The following is a 13,530-nucleotide window of genomic DNA, read 5'->3' as shown; positions in this document are numbered from 1 at the left end:
CTACAAGGCACACGTTGGAAATGTGATGAAATACTTTCCATTTGCTTGGATGAGTGTCATTCCAACAACACTCAGGAAACTTGAAACCATCCAGGACAAAGCAGCCCTCTTGACTGGCACCCTATCCACAAACATTCACTCCCTCCACTACCAAAGAACAGTAACAGCAGTGCATACCATTTACAAGATGCAATGCAAGAACTCACCAAGGCTCCTTCGACAGTACCTTCCAAACCCATGATTGCAACCATCAAGCAGGACAAAAGCAACATGCACATAGGACACCAACTGGAAGTTTCCCTCCAAGCCACTCACTATCCTAACTTGGAAATACCATTGCTGTTCCTTCACTGTCACTGGGTCAAAATCCTAGACCTCCCTCCCTAACAGCACTTTGGGTATGCCTACACCATATGGACTGCAGCGGTTCAATAATGCAGCTCAATACTACCTTCTAAAAGCAATTAGGGATGGGCAATAAATGCTCGCCTAATCAGCGACGCCCAAATCCCACAAATGAATGATAAAACATCTCTCTTCATTGAACGATTTCCAAATGCCAGGAACCAGTCTAGTGAACCTTTGTTGCATTCTCTCCTAGACAAGTACATCCTTCCTTAGGTAAGGAGAGCAAGACAGCAGATAGTACTCCAGTTCTTTATCTTTGTCTCTTCAATGGACACAGGTGAGGTCCCAGAAGATTGGAGGATAGCAAATGTGGTCCCATTATTTAAGAAGGATAGCAAGGATAACCCGGGTAATTATAGGCCGGTGAGGTTGACGTCCGTGGTAGGGAAATTATTGGAGAAGATTCTTAGAGATAGGATATATGCGCATTTAGAGCTGAATAATCTCATTAGCGATAGACAGCATGGTTTTGTATGAGGGAGGTCATGCCTCACAAATTTGGTTGAGTTTTTTGAGGAGGTGACAAAAACGATTGACAAGGGAAGAGCCGTGGATGTCGTCTATATGGATTTTAGTAAAGCGTTTGACAAGGTCCCTCATGGCAGGCTGGTGCAAAAGGTTAAATCTCATGGGATAAAAGGTGAGCTAGCTAGATGGGTGGAGAACTGGCTTAGCCATCGAAGACAGAGGGTAGCAGTGGAGGGGTCTTTTTCCAGTTGGAGGTCTGTGACTAGTGGAGTTCCGCAGGGCTCTGTACTGGGATCTCTGTTGTTTGTGATATATATAAATGATTTGGAGGAAGATGTAGCTGGTGTGATCAGTAAGTTTGCGGACGACATGAAGATTGCTGGAGCTGCGGATAGTGATAAACATTGTCAGAGAATACAGCAGGATATAGATAGGCTGGAACATTGAGCGGAGAAATAGCAGATGGAATTTAATCCAGATAAATGCGAAGTGATGTATTTCGGTAAATCTAATGTAAGGGGGAGCTATACAATAAATGGCAGAACCATCAGGAGTACAGACACACAGAAGGACCTGGGTGTACAAGTCCACAGATCTTTAAAGGTGGCAGCACAGGTGGAGAGGGTGGTGAAGAAGGCATATGGCATGCTTGCCTTTATTGGAAGGGGCATAGAATATAAAAGTTGGCATATGATGTTGCGGCTGTATAGAACGTTGGTTAGGCCTCATTTGGATTACTGCGTCCAGTTCTGGTTGCCACACTACCAGAAGGACGTGGAGGCTTTGGAGAGAGTACAGAAAAGGTTTACCAGGATGTTGCCTGGTATGGAGGGTCTTAGCTATGAGGAGAGATTGGGTAAACTGGGGATGTTCTCTCTGGAAAGATGGAGGATGAGGGGCGACCTAATAGAGGTGTATAAAATTATGAAGGGCATAGATAGGGTGAACAGTGGGAAGCTTTTTCCCAGGTCGGAGGTGACAGTCACAGGTTCAAGGTGAGGGGGGCAAGGTTCAACATAGATGTCAGGGGGACGTATTTTACACAGAGGGTGGTGGGGGCCTGGAATACACTCCCAAGCAAGGTGATTGAGGCGGACACATTGGGATCGTTTAAGACTTATCTAGATAGCCACATGAACAGACTGGGAATAGAGGGATACAAACGAATGGTCTAGTTGGGCACATGAGCGGCGCAGGCTTGGAGGGCCGAAGGGCCTGTTCCTGTGCTGTATTGTTCTTGGCTCAGAAATACCTTAAACAAGTGCTGGGGATTATAAAGAATGAATAAAAGTAGTACAGGTTAAAAACCTGAAAATCTGGTCCACTTAGAAGTATACACATTACACAACTGCTCTGGCATTTGATGTAAAATTATCTTTCTCAGAGTAAATGCAATGATTGCAGAACTTTCCCACACTGTATGAGTGGCACCAGAGTATCGCGTTGTCACAGCAGAGCAGATTCTAATCAAAATGATTGCTTTATGGCTACCATAAAATCATCATAGAAATGGTTCTAGCATAGATGGAGACACTTGGCTTGTCATGCCCATCTTATCTCTCTGCAAGAGCAGATCACCTGGACCACGCCCCCAACCCTCCATTTCCCCTGTTGTCCTGCATTTTTTTTTCTCATTCGTTTCTACAATACCCTTCTGAAAAACATGATTCAATTAGCCTCCACCATACCCCCATCCAGTGCATTCCACATCCTAACCACTGGCTATGTGAAGAAATTTTTCATCAAGCCACTTTGCTAATCACCTTAAATCAATTTCCTTTGGTTCTCAGACTGATTACTGATAGAAACTGTTTCTTCCTATCTACTTGTGTAGACCCTTCATGATTTTGAAGACCTCTATAAAATCTTCTCTCAACCTTATCTTCTCTAAGGAGAACAACCCAACTTCTCCAATCTATCTGTGCATGTGAAGTCCCACATCCCTGGAACCATTCTCAGAAAACATTTCTGCACCCTTTCTAAAGCCTCCACATTTTTCCTAAAGTCTGATGACCAGAGTTGGTTGCGATATCCCAGTCGATGACAAAACCAAATGTTTTACAAAGGTTCATCATAACTTCCTTACATTTATACTCTTTATGCCTATGTATAAAACCTCGGATCCCACCTATCTTTGAATCACATTCTCAACCTGCCCTGCCACCTTCAATGATTTGTGAATATCGATCTCCAGGTCTCTCTGTTCATCAACTACCTTTGGAATAGTACACTTTAATTTATATTGCCTCTCCATTACTTCACACTTCACTGCATTAATATTTATCTGCCACATGTACGTCCACTCCACGGACCTGTTTTTGTCCCCATGGAGTCTGTCACTATCCCTCAAGTTTATGTCATCTTCAAATTATGGAATTGTGTCCCATACACCTACGTCAAGGTCATTAATGTATATCACAAAAAGTAGTGACCCTAGTACTGCCTACTGGGCAACTCCACCAGAACCTCATCCAGTCTGAAAAGCAATCATTCTTCACGAATCTGTTTCCTGCCTTCAGCCAACTTCATATCCATGCTTCCTGTCCCCTTTATTCCATGGGTGCTAAATTTAATAACAAGGCTATTACGTAGCATTTTATCAAAAGTGTTTTGGAAGTCACTGTGCACCACATCAACCACATTATTCCCATTAACCTTTTCTATCGCTTTATCAAAAGACTCAATCTATTTAGTATATCACAAATTGCCCTTAACAAAGCCATGCTGGCTATCCTTAATAAATCCGCATCTGTCCAAGTGACTGACTGATCATTTTGCCCCCGAATATGTTGATAGCCTGCAATTTACATGTATGTCTGTTTTTGAAAAAGTGTATAACACAGAAATCCTTTGGCATGACCCCTGTATTAAAGGAGGTTTGGAAGATTATGACCAGTGTCTCAACAATTTCGTCGCTTTCCTCCCTTAGTATTCAAGGATAAATCAGAACGAACCCTAGTGACTTATTAACTTCAAGTACAGCTTTCTAATATCTTCCCTTTATCAATTTTTAGCCCACTTAGTATCGTAACTACCTCCTCTCTCATGACAACTTTGGCAGCATCTTCTTCCTTGGTAAAGACACATGAAAAATATTCATTTAATACCTCAGCAATGCCCTCTGTCTCCATCTGTGGATCTGATTTGTCATTTCTAATTAGCTCTGCACCTCCCCTTACTATCCTTTTACTGCTCATATACCTATGAAGACTTTGAATTCCCTTTAATGTCAATTGCTTGTCTCTTCTCATATTCTCTTTGACTCTCCTAGTTCCATAAGACCATAAGACCATAAGACATAGGAGCGGAAGTAAGGCCATTCGGCCCATCGAGTCCACTCCACCATTCAATCATGGTTGATTTCAACTCCATTTACCCGCTCTCTCCCCATAGCCCTTAATTCCTCGAGAAATCAAGAATTTATCAATTTCTGTCTTGAAGACGCTCAACGTCTCGGCCTCCACAGCCCTCTGTGGCAATGAATTCCACAGACCCACCACTCTCTGGCTGAAGAAATTTCTCCTCATCTCTGTTCTAAAGTGACTCCCTTTTATTCTAAGGCTGTGCCCCCGCGTCCTAGTCTCCCCTGTTAATGGAAACAACTTCCCTACGTCCATCCTATCTAAGCCGTTCATTATCTTGTAAGTTTCTATCAGATCTCCCCTCAACCTCCTAAACTCCAATGAATATAATCCCACGATCCTCAGACGTTCATCGTATGTCAGGCCTACCATTCCTGGGATCATCCGTGTGAATCTCCGCTGGACCCGCTCCAGTGCCAGTATGTCCTTCCTGAGGTGTGGGGCCCAAAATTGCTCACAGTACTCCAAATGGGGCCTAACCAGTGCTTTATAAAGCCTCAGAAGTACATCCCTGCTTTTGTATTCCAAGCCTCTTGAGATAAATGACAACATTACATTTGCTTTCTTAATTACGGACTCAACCTGCAAGTTTACCTTTAGAGAATCCTGGACTAGGACTCCCAAGTCCCTTTGCACTTTAGCATTATGAATTTTGTCACCGTTTAGAAAATAGTCCATGCCTCTATTCTTTTTTCCAAAGTGTACGACCTCGCACTTGCCCACGTTGAATTTCATCAGCCACTTCTTGGACCACTCTCCTAAACTGTCTAAATCTTTCTGCAGCCTCCCCACCTCCTCAATACTACCTGCCCCTCCACCTATCTTTGTATCATCGGCAAACTTGGCCAGAATGCTCCCAGTCCCGTCATCTAGATCGTTAATATATAAAGAGAACAGCTGTGGCCCCAACACTGAACCCTGCGGGACACCACTTGTCACCGGTTGCCATTCTGAGAAAGAACCTTTTATCCCAACTCTCTGCCTTCTGTCTGACAGCCAATCGTCAATCCATGTTAGTACCTTGCCTCGAATACCATGGGCCCTTATTTTACTCAGCAGTCTCCCGTGAGGCACCTTGTCAAAGGCCTTTTGGAAGTCAAGATAGATAACATCCATTGGCTCTCCTTGGTCTAACCTATTTGTTATCTCTTCAAAGAACTCTAACAGGTTTGTCAGGCACGACCTCCCCTTACTAAATCCATGCTGACTTGTCTTAATCCGACCCTGCACTTCCAAGAATTTAGAAATCTCATCCTTAACGATGGATTCTAGAATTTTGCCAACAACTGAGGTTAGGCTAATTGGCCTATAATTTTCCATCTTTTTTCTTGTTCCCTTCTTGAACAGTGGGGTTACAACAGCGATTTTCCAATCCTCTGGGACTTTCCCTGACTCCAGTGACTTTTGAAAGATCATAACTAACGCCTCCACTATTTCTTCAGCTATCTCCTTTAGAACTCTAGGATGTAGCCCATCTGGGCCCGGAGATTTATCAATTTTCAGACCTTTTAGTTTCTCTAGCACTTTCTCCTTTGTGATGGCAACCATATTCAACTCTGCCCCCTGACTTTCCTGAATTGTTGGGATATTACTCATGTCTTCTACTGTGAAGACTGACGCAAAGTACTTATTAAGTTCCTCAGCTATTTCCTTGTCTCCCATCACTAGATTACCAGCGTCATTTTGGAGCGGCCCAATGTCTACTTTTGCCTCCCGTTTGTTTTTAATGTATTTAAAGAAACTTTTACTATCATTCCTAATGTTACTGGCTAGCCTACCTTCATATTTGATCCTCTCCTTCCTTATTTCTCTCTTTGTTATCCTCTGTTTGTTTTTATAGCCTTCCCAATCTTCTGACTTCCCACTACTCTTTGCCACATTATAGGCTCTCTCTTTTGCCTTGATGCATTCCCTGACTTCCTTTGTCAGCCATGGCTGCCTAATCCCCCCTCTGATAACCTTTCTCACTACCCCTCTGAGCCTTTCATTATCCACCTGATTCTTACATGTATTATCAATCTGACTTTTGTCATGTATCCCCTTTTTCTGCTTTACCTTTTTTTCTATCTCTTTTGTCATTCGATAGATAAATGTAATATGCTCTCGGGGCTAAAGGTATCAAGAGATATGGAAGGAAGGGGGGAATCAGGATATTGAATTTGATGATCAGCCATGATCATAATAAATGGTGGAGCAGGCTCTAAGGGCCGAAATGGCCTACTCCTGCTTTTAGTTTCTATGTTTCTATTCAGGGAGCTCTGGTTTTGGTTGCACTTCCTATGAGGAGAGATTGAATAGGCTAGCCTGATACTCCTTGGAGCAAAGAAGAATGAGAAGTGATCTAATTAAAACACAGAAAATTCTTAAGCAGCCTGACAGGGTAGAGGCTGAGAAAATGCTTCCCTTGGCTGGGGAATCTAGAACACAGTTTCATAGACTCAGCAAAAAGAGTTGGTCATTTAGGACTCAAATCAGGAAACATTTTTTTACTCAAAGGATTGTGAATTATTTGAATTCTCTTTCACAAAGTGCTGTAGATGTTCAGTCATTGAGTGTATTCAAGACAAATTCTGATAGATTTTTGGGTAGTAAGGGATTAGATTTAGGGACAATGTGGGAAGGTAAAGTCGAGGTAGAAGAACAGCCATGATCTTGTTGAATGGTGCAGCAAGCTCGAAGGGCCAAATGGCCAACTCTAGCTCCGATGTTCTTAAATAACTGAAGTAGTTCCACTTTATTGCATAGCTAACTTGGTAATTAAATTGACATGACTGATTGCTAAGATGTACTATTTGTTGATGTCTGTTTGCCTTTTATCAAGAATGTTCATTTTGGAACAATATTGAGTTGTAAAATGAACATGATTGACTAAAGTGCCACTAATGCACTGCTCCGGCCTCTCAAGTTAGAAATGTACTTCTAGTCTCCTTAACTCTTTGTTCTCAAGCTCTGCCCAAGTCCAGTCACCTTAACATAGTATGTGAACCATAGAAAGGGAATACAGAGTAACGTGGGGGATGGAGAATAAGCAATGAAACATTGGACCTGGAACACGGCAAAGTGGAAAACAGATATTCGAAAAACTGTTGAACAACCACAATCAATGAATCTGGACTCAGCAGATCTGGGGAGAGAAGGATCAGGGTAGGCTGGGAAGCAAGAATTAAATAAATACATTTTTGGTTTATTTTCGCAAATAAACACTAATTTCCATTTTTTCTGTTCAGAGAGGTGATTGCTTTAAACTGACATTACAAAGCTATTTATTCTCTTTAAAATCTGCTATATTTGAAAAGTTGTGATTGCATTTAAGCAAAGATATTTTGTTGAAATTTGCAGAAGTAATGAATGGCATTGAATACGTAAACAGCTTGAACCAGAAGTAAATAAAATGACACACATAAATAACGCTCCTACCTTGTTTATCTTGTGCATTTAAAGGTGCCCCATGTGCCACAATCATTTTAACTATTTGCTCATTTCCTATGCAGGCTGCAAAGGATAAAACATATTCCCCTGACATATAAAAAGAAAGAAATATTAATGACCACAATTTTAATAAAACATGGAAGTGAGTTTCAAAGATTCATGGTTTTGCAGAAAAATATCTCAGACTATTATCATGATGTAGTATTTTTCCTTAACACCGCTCACTGCAGAATGAGAATGCATCAATAAGTTGATACAAGTCATAAATGTGTATAGAATTTATAGTTTCTCACAGGAATCTGCTGAATGCGGCACAAGGTGAGGTTAAAAGAATTGAAAACAAGTTCAAAAGAAGAATGTATGCACATCTGAAATTTTCTGTCTGTTTAGAATCCACCTTGTAACTGCCCTGCGGCAGCATGTGACCGGTTCTGAAACCAGGTGGGTAACCTGTTTTCTGTGTGTTCATATAAACGGCTTTTGTTTGTATCAAAAATTGTGTTCTGTACTCCATCCAAACTTGGGAGGAATTGAGGAAGGAGTTGGTTATGATGAACACAAAAACACAATGCAAAGTAAACCTGCTCTGGCAAACAGAAGGCGCGTCCGCTAACTCAAGGTCCTTGTTATTCAATTATGAAAATGTAACATTAGCAATCTCAAACAAAATTGAAGTGAAAAAGTGGTTAATTTGAAGGAATTATGAAAATTGTGTAGCAATAGATTTTTCTTTAATTAATTTTCTGAAGAGCTGATATGTTGGATGTTGCAGAAAATTTGCTCCACAGCATACTTTTAAATGGTCTTTGATTATATCTGGAATGAAGAACTAATTCGAGCTCTCGTTGTATCCTGCCATCTGAATTGGTGAAACATTTGACAAAGGGAAGAGGACAGCCAGTAGGATTGGTCCATGTAGAGACCAATGATGAACTAGTTTGAGGTCCTGCTGTGATTCAGGAGCTAGACAGCTAGTTATAGAGTGGGATCTGAAATGCAGCTGTCTCTCCTTGCTAGTGAATTGAGGATCAGAAGATACGTGTGATTGAAGAAACAGTGTGAGAGACAAGTCTTCAGACTCCTTGGACTTTGGGATCAATTCTAAGGCAGGAAGGACATATAAATAGTAAAAAGGCAGTCAAAGGAAGTGTGGGCTGGTGAGGACCAAAGAAGGAGACCTTCTTGTGATGGTAAAAGGCATGGCTGAGGTACTAAATCAATGCTGATGGGGAGGCGATGGCCTAGTGGTATTATCGCTAGACTATTTATCCAGAAACTCAGCTAATGTTCTGGGGACCTGGGTTCGAATCTCGCCACGACAGATGGTGGAATTTGAATTCAATAAAAAATATGTGAAATGAAGAATGCACTGATAACCGTGAAACCATTGTCGATCGTTGGAAAAACCCATCTGGTTCAGTATGTCCTTTAGGAAGGAAATTTGCCATCCTTACCTGGTCTGGTCTGGCCTACGTGTGACTCCAGAGCCACAGCAATGTGGTTGACTCTCAACTGCCCTCTAAGGGCAATTAGGGATGGGCAATAAATGCTGGCCAGCCAGCAAGCCCTTGTCCCATGAATGAATAAAACAAAATGCATCTGTCGACACTAAAGAAGTGGATGCTATCAGTGTGACAATAAAGAAGGAGTTAATAAGAACATTGAATTGGATGACAATAGATGTAGAGGAGGTACTTAAAAGGTTGGCAGCACTAATCGTAGAAAGGTCACCTGGTGACCAATCCTAGGCATCACTCTTTAGGAAGGGTGTAATTCCTTCAAGAGAGCACAGAGATGATTTACTAGAATTGTATCAGGGATGAAAGACTTCAGTTGTATGGAAAAGGCCAGAGAAACTTTGTCCTTATAACAGAGAAGGTTAAAGGGAGATTGGATAGAGGTATTCAAGTTCTAGTACATTGATAGAGTAAATCAGAAGAAACTGTTTTGTAACCACAGGGCACAAATTTAAGGTAATTAGCAAATAACCAGAGGAGAGATGAAGAGAAATTATTTTATTCAACAAGTTATGATGTGGAATACATTGCCTGAGAAGGTGGATGAAGCAGATTCAATAATATATTGCAAACATGAAGTGGATAAATATATGAAAAGAAAAACAATGCAGGCCTACGAGGAAAGATTAGGGATTGGGACTGATTGGACAGCTGTTTCATAGACATGATGGGTCAAATGGTTTCCTTCTGTACCCTTCTAAGATCCTCTGGTACAAATTAAAGACTTTTGCTTTTGAAAGTTATGGGTGTCATTATAAACCTCTGTCTTGATGGCTGTGTGGCATATGAAGACTATTCTGAAGTTAAATTAAATAAACTGCTTCTGTTTGCATAGAAAAGTAACTAACTGCATCCGATAGAGTTGGAGGAGGTTACTGGGAATATGAAAACTCAGTAAATCACAAAGAGCCGCAGTAGATGAAAGAACAATTCCATTACAGATCTTTAAAAAATAATTAAAGAGATTGTTAAAGCAGGAACACATTGAGACTTATAGAGGATTAAAGGATACATACACACAAGGTAAATCCAGAACATTGCTTCAAGCCAAACCAGTCAGTATGATAAGAGGACATAAATTTAACTTATTTAAGAGTAGATTGATGACAAATACTGAAAAATATTTTTAGCCCTGGGTTAACATTTCGAACCATAGGAAAAGTTTATAGAAATAAAAACATTCAGCTTATTCAATCCAATTTGATGCTCAATTGAGAAAATTCAACTTCCATAAAAATGGGTTTCAATAATCGTTCTCCATCCTTGATTTTATGTTTTTATTGGTATAAAATCTCTAAAATAAGGATAGTATTAAGTATTTCAGCGTCAACACACTATATCTGAGACATTGGGACAGATTTTCACTTTGTCCTGTAGGTCACAGAACATTCTGATTTGGAACTAAATTTCCATCGCATTGTCATTTGGACAAAACCCTGAAACCCCCCCAACCCCCTGCAACAGCACCATGGGTGCACTTATGCCTCATGGACTGCAGCAGTTCAAGAAGGTGAGTGACCATCACCTACTCGAGGACAATTAGGGCAGAGCAACCTATGCACAAATTGAAAAAAAAAATGGGTGTTCGCAAATTGACAGACTCTGTTGCATCTCACCCTTGCCTGTCACTCTCATCGAAGTCAATGGAAATAGAAATATCAGGTAGAAGTGTAAATTGGGCTGCCAATCTGTTAGCACCTACTTTCACTTTAACGCAGAGAGTCAGTATCAACTCTGGAGACAGAATAATTTCTGTGCTAGAAGGATTATCACAAACACATGAACATGAGAGAAAGGCTCAAAATAAAACTATTCTTTGCCCTCCATCTCAATTTTCTACCCTCCTGTCCTGAAAGGGGTATATATACTTAACTTATGGATATGCACTTTTATGAATACTAGCATCCCTCCAAGCTCCCTCTGATGTGGCAACACTTCAATTATGAATTTGACCAGTTACTATCAACAGGATATTTGATTGCAAGGGACAGAACAATCAAGGCAGATCATATTCTCATTCCCTTTCTCGCAGGATCACTGTATAACAAACAGGATCCTTTTGATCTACTGCCACCCTTAAAGCAGGGATGCTGAGATCAAGTGTAACATGTACTACTACCAACTGAATTGGAATCAAATACGTATCACCATTGCAACATGATTTAAAACAGCGAAAGCAGCGCAGAACACCATTTTATTGTAAATGCAGTTAAGAAATCTTACCGTACCATAATAACATCGACAGTCTTTTCCTGGAGTGAAAAACGTCCCTACAGCACGAGAATGTTTTATATCTGCATTTAGTGCCAGCAGCTCCTTAATAAGGTCCACATTTTGATTCACCACTGCAATGTGCAGTGCAGTTTCACCTGAAGACAGATCATCTATTCTAGTATTATTGTAAATTACAGTTTGTTGAGTAATTGTATGTACAATGTGTATTCTTCAACTTACTTGATTGATGTTTTTGCTGTATGAATTAATAATTTGAAAATATACAATTAAATATGTATTTGGAAAGGAAAGCAATTGATTTTTACTTAAAATAATAATGGGCCCAAAACTTCCAGTATCCGGATTGTTGGGGATTGGATGCAAGTTAAGAGATGCAGGTCAGGACCCTGTGGAAGTCCGAACATACACATATGTGTTAAAATTGTGTGGGAAGTTTATACTTATGACAGGCTAATTTCAGTTGCCCTGGAACCTCTGTGGATGTTTCTGACATGGAGATCAACATCAGGGACATGAGTCAGATACACTGGACTTACCTTCATACTTACCCTGCAAAAGTTATGCTGCTTAATACATGGTCTAACTCAGTGATTAGCCAGTGTAACTTAACTGAACCCCCCCCCATAGAATCATAGAATCCCTACAGTGCAGAAGGGGCCGTTCGGCCCAGAGTCTGCATCGATTCTCTGACAGAGTATTTTACTGAAACCTCTCCCCTGCCCTATCCCTGTAACCCCACACACATTTACCATCTAACCTACACATCTTTTGGGACAAAAATGGGCAATTTAGCGTGGCTAATCCACCTAACCCGCACATCTTTGGACTGTTGGAGGAAACCCATGTAGAGGCAGGGAGAACGTGCAGACAGTCAACCAAGACCGGAATTGAACCCGGGTCCCTGCCCTGGTGCTGTGAGGCAACAGTGCTACCGTGCCCCCCACCTTGATTACCCCTGATTCAACCACCTACTGAACCAGGCACCTGCTGAAGGACTTGAACCTTTAAAAACCTAACTGAATAAGTCTACCAATTTTGTGAAAAAGGGGCATGTCCTGTCTTTGCCCAACCGTCTTCTCTAAGAATGTTTGCGCTGACCTATCGATGCTTCAGACAGGATAAGAAATCCCAGCGGAAAAATCAGAAAAGGGTCAGGTCGCAGAAATCTTCAGAAGCAGCACTAATGTGCACAGCATCAGCACTGACTGGAAGATCTGGGCCAATGATCTTAATTACTCATAACTCAGATAGCATATATACATCCCACTAAAAAAAGCGAAGAAATGTCTTGAAGAAGTCCTTTATTTAATATACAAATATATCTAGACAAACAACTAAAGAAATACTCATCTTTCATTCATTCATTGGCCTTAATATGGGCTATCATTTTATGAAAACCATACTGCTGATGAGCAATCATCATATCTAAGGTCACACTTATGGGAGTTTAATTTCTGAGCATTATCTAGGTGATAATATTACACTGTTCTTTCTTTGCACTGATTTTGGCTTAAATTTAGTCCAAACAGATGGAAGGGTGGAACGGTGGCACAGTGGTTAGCACTGCTGCCACTCAGCTCCAGAGGCCTGTGTTCAATTCCGGCCTTGCACATTCTCCTCGTGTCTGCATGGGTTTCCTTCGGGTGCTCCGGTTTTCTCCCACACTCCAAAGATGTGTGCGGATTAGCTTGATTGGTCATGCTCAATTGCCCCTTAGTGTCAGGGAGATTAGCTGGGTAAAAGTGTGTGGGGTGACAGGGATAGGGCCTGGGTGGTATTGTTGACGGTGCAGGCTCGATGGGCCAAATGGCCTCTTTCTGCACTGTCAGGATTCTATGATTCTATGAGTAGAACTTTTCACTCTCTATTGGCTATTAGGGTCAATATGAAAATATAGCATAGCGCAGTTTCTGATTCTACTGATTACACTGTACAAAGCTGCCCCTAATTCAACATTAATTATAACAGTCAGAAAAGGCTCAAGGCTGCCTTTGAAATCTGAAACATCACCCTGATACTCTCCTAACATTAGGACTCAGGCATAAAGTTTAGGATACTTCAGCGTGCAGATAGCTGGACTACACCTGACCTAGGAGTTTGATGTTGATGTA

At 41.1% G+C, this 13,530-nt stretch overlaps 1 protein-coding gene across 1 annotated transcript in view; it reads right to left on the bottom strand.

Moving 5' to 3' along the window:
- Positions 1–13,530, bottom strand: part of LOC144483726 (transient receptor potential cation channel subfamily V member 6-like) — a 170,437-nt gene that overhangs the window by 98,315 nt on the left and 58,592 nt on the right. Inside the window, exons 4-5 of the mRNA XM_078202269.1 lie at positions 11,413–11,553; positions 7,656–7,754 (exon numbers count right to left, since the gene is read on the bottom strand). Of these exons, the coding sequence (XP_078058395.1) occupies positions 7,656–7,754; positions 11,413–11,553 (240 nt within the window). The remainder of the gene's footprint in view (positions 1–7,655; positions 7,755–11,412; positions 11,554–13,530) is intronic.

The sequence above is a fragment of the Mustelus asterias genome, chromosome 3 (assembly GCF_964213995.1).
Source record: "Mustelus asterias chromosome 3, sMusAst1.hap1.1, whole genome shotgun sequence".
Lineage (NCBI taxonomy): Eukaryota > Metazoa > Chordata > Chondrichthyes > Carcharhiniformes > Triakidae > Mustelus > Mustelus asterias.
Note: the sequence above shows the minus strand (reverse complement) of the source record. Positions and strands in the feature narration are given on the sequence as shown.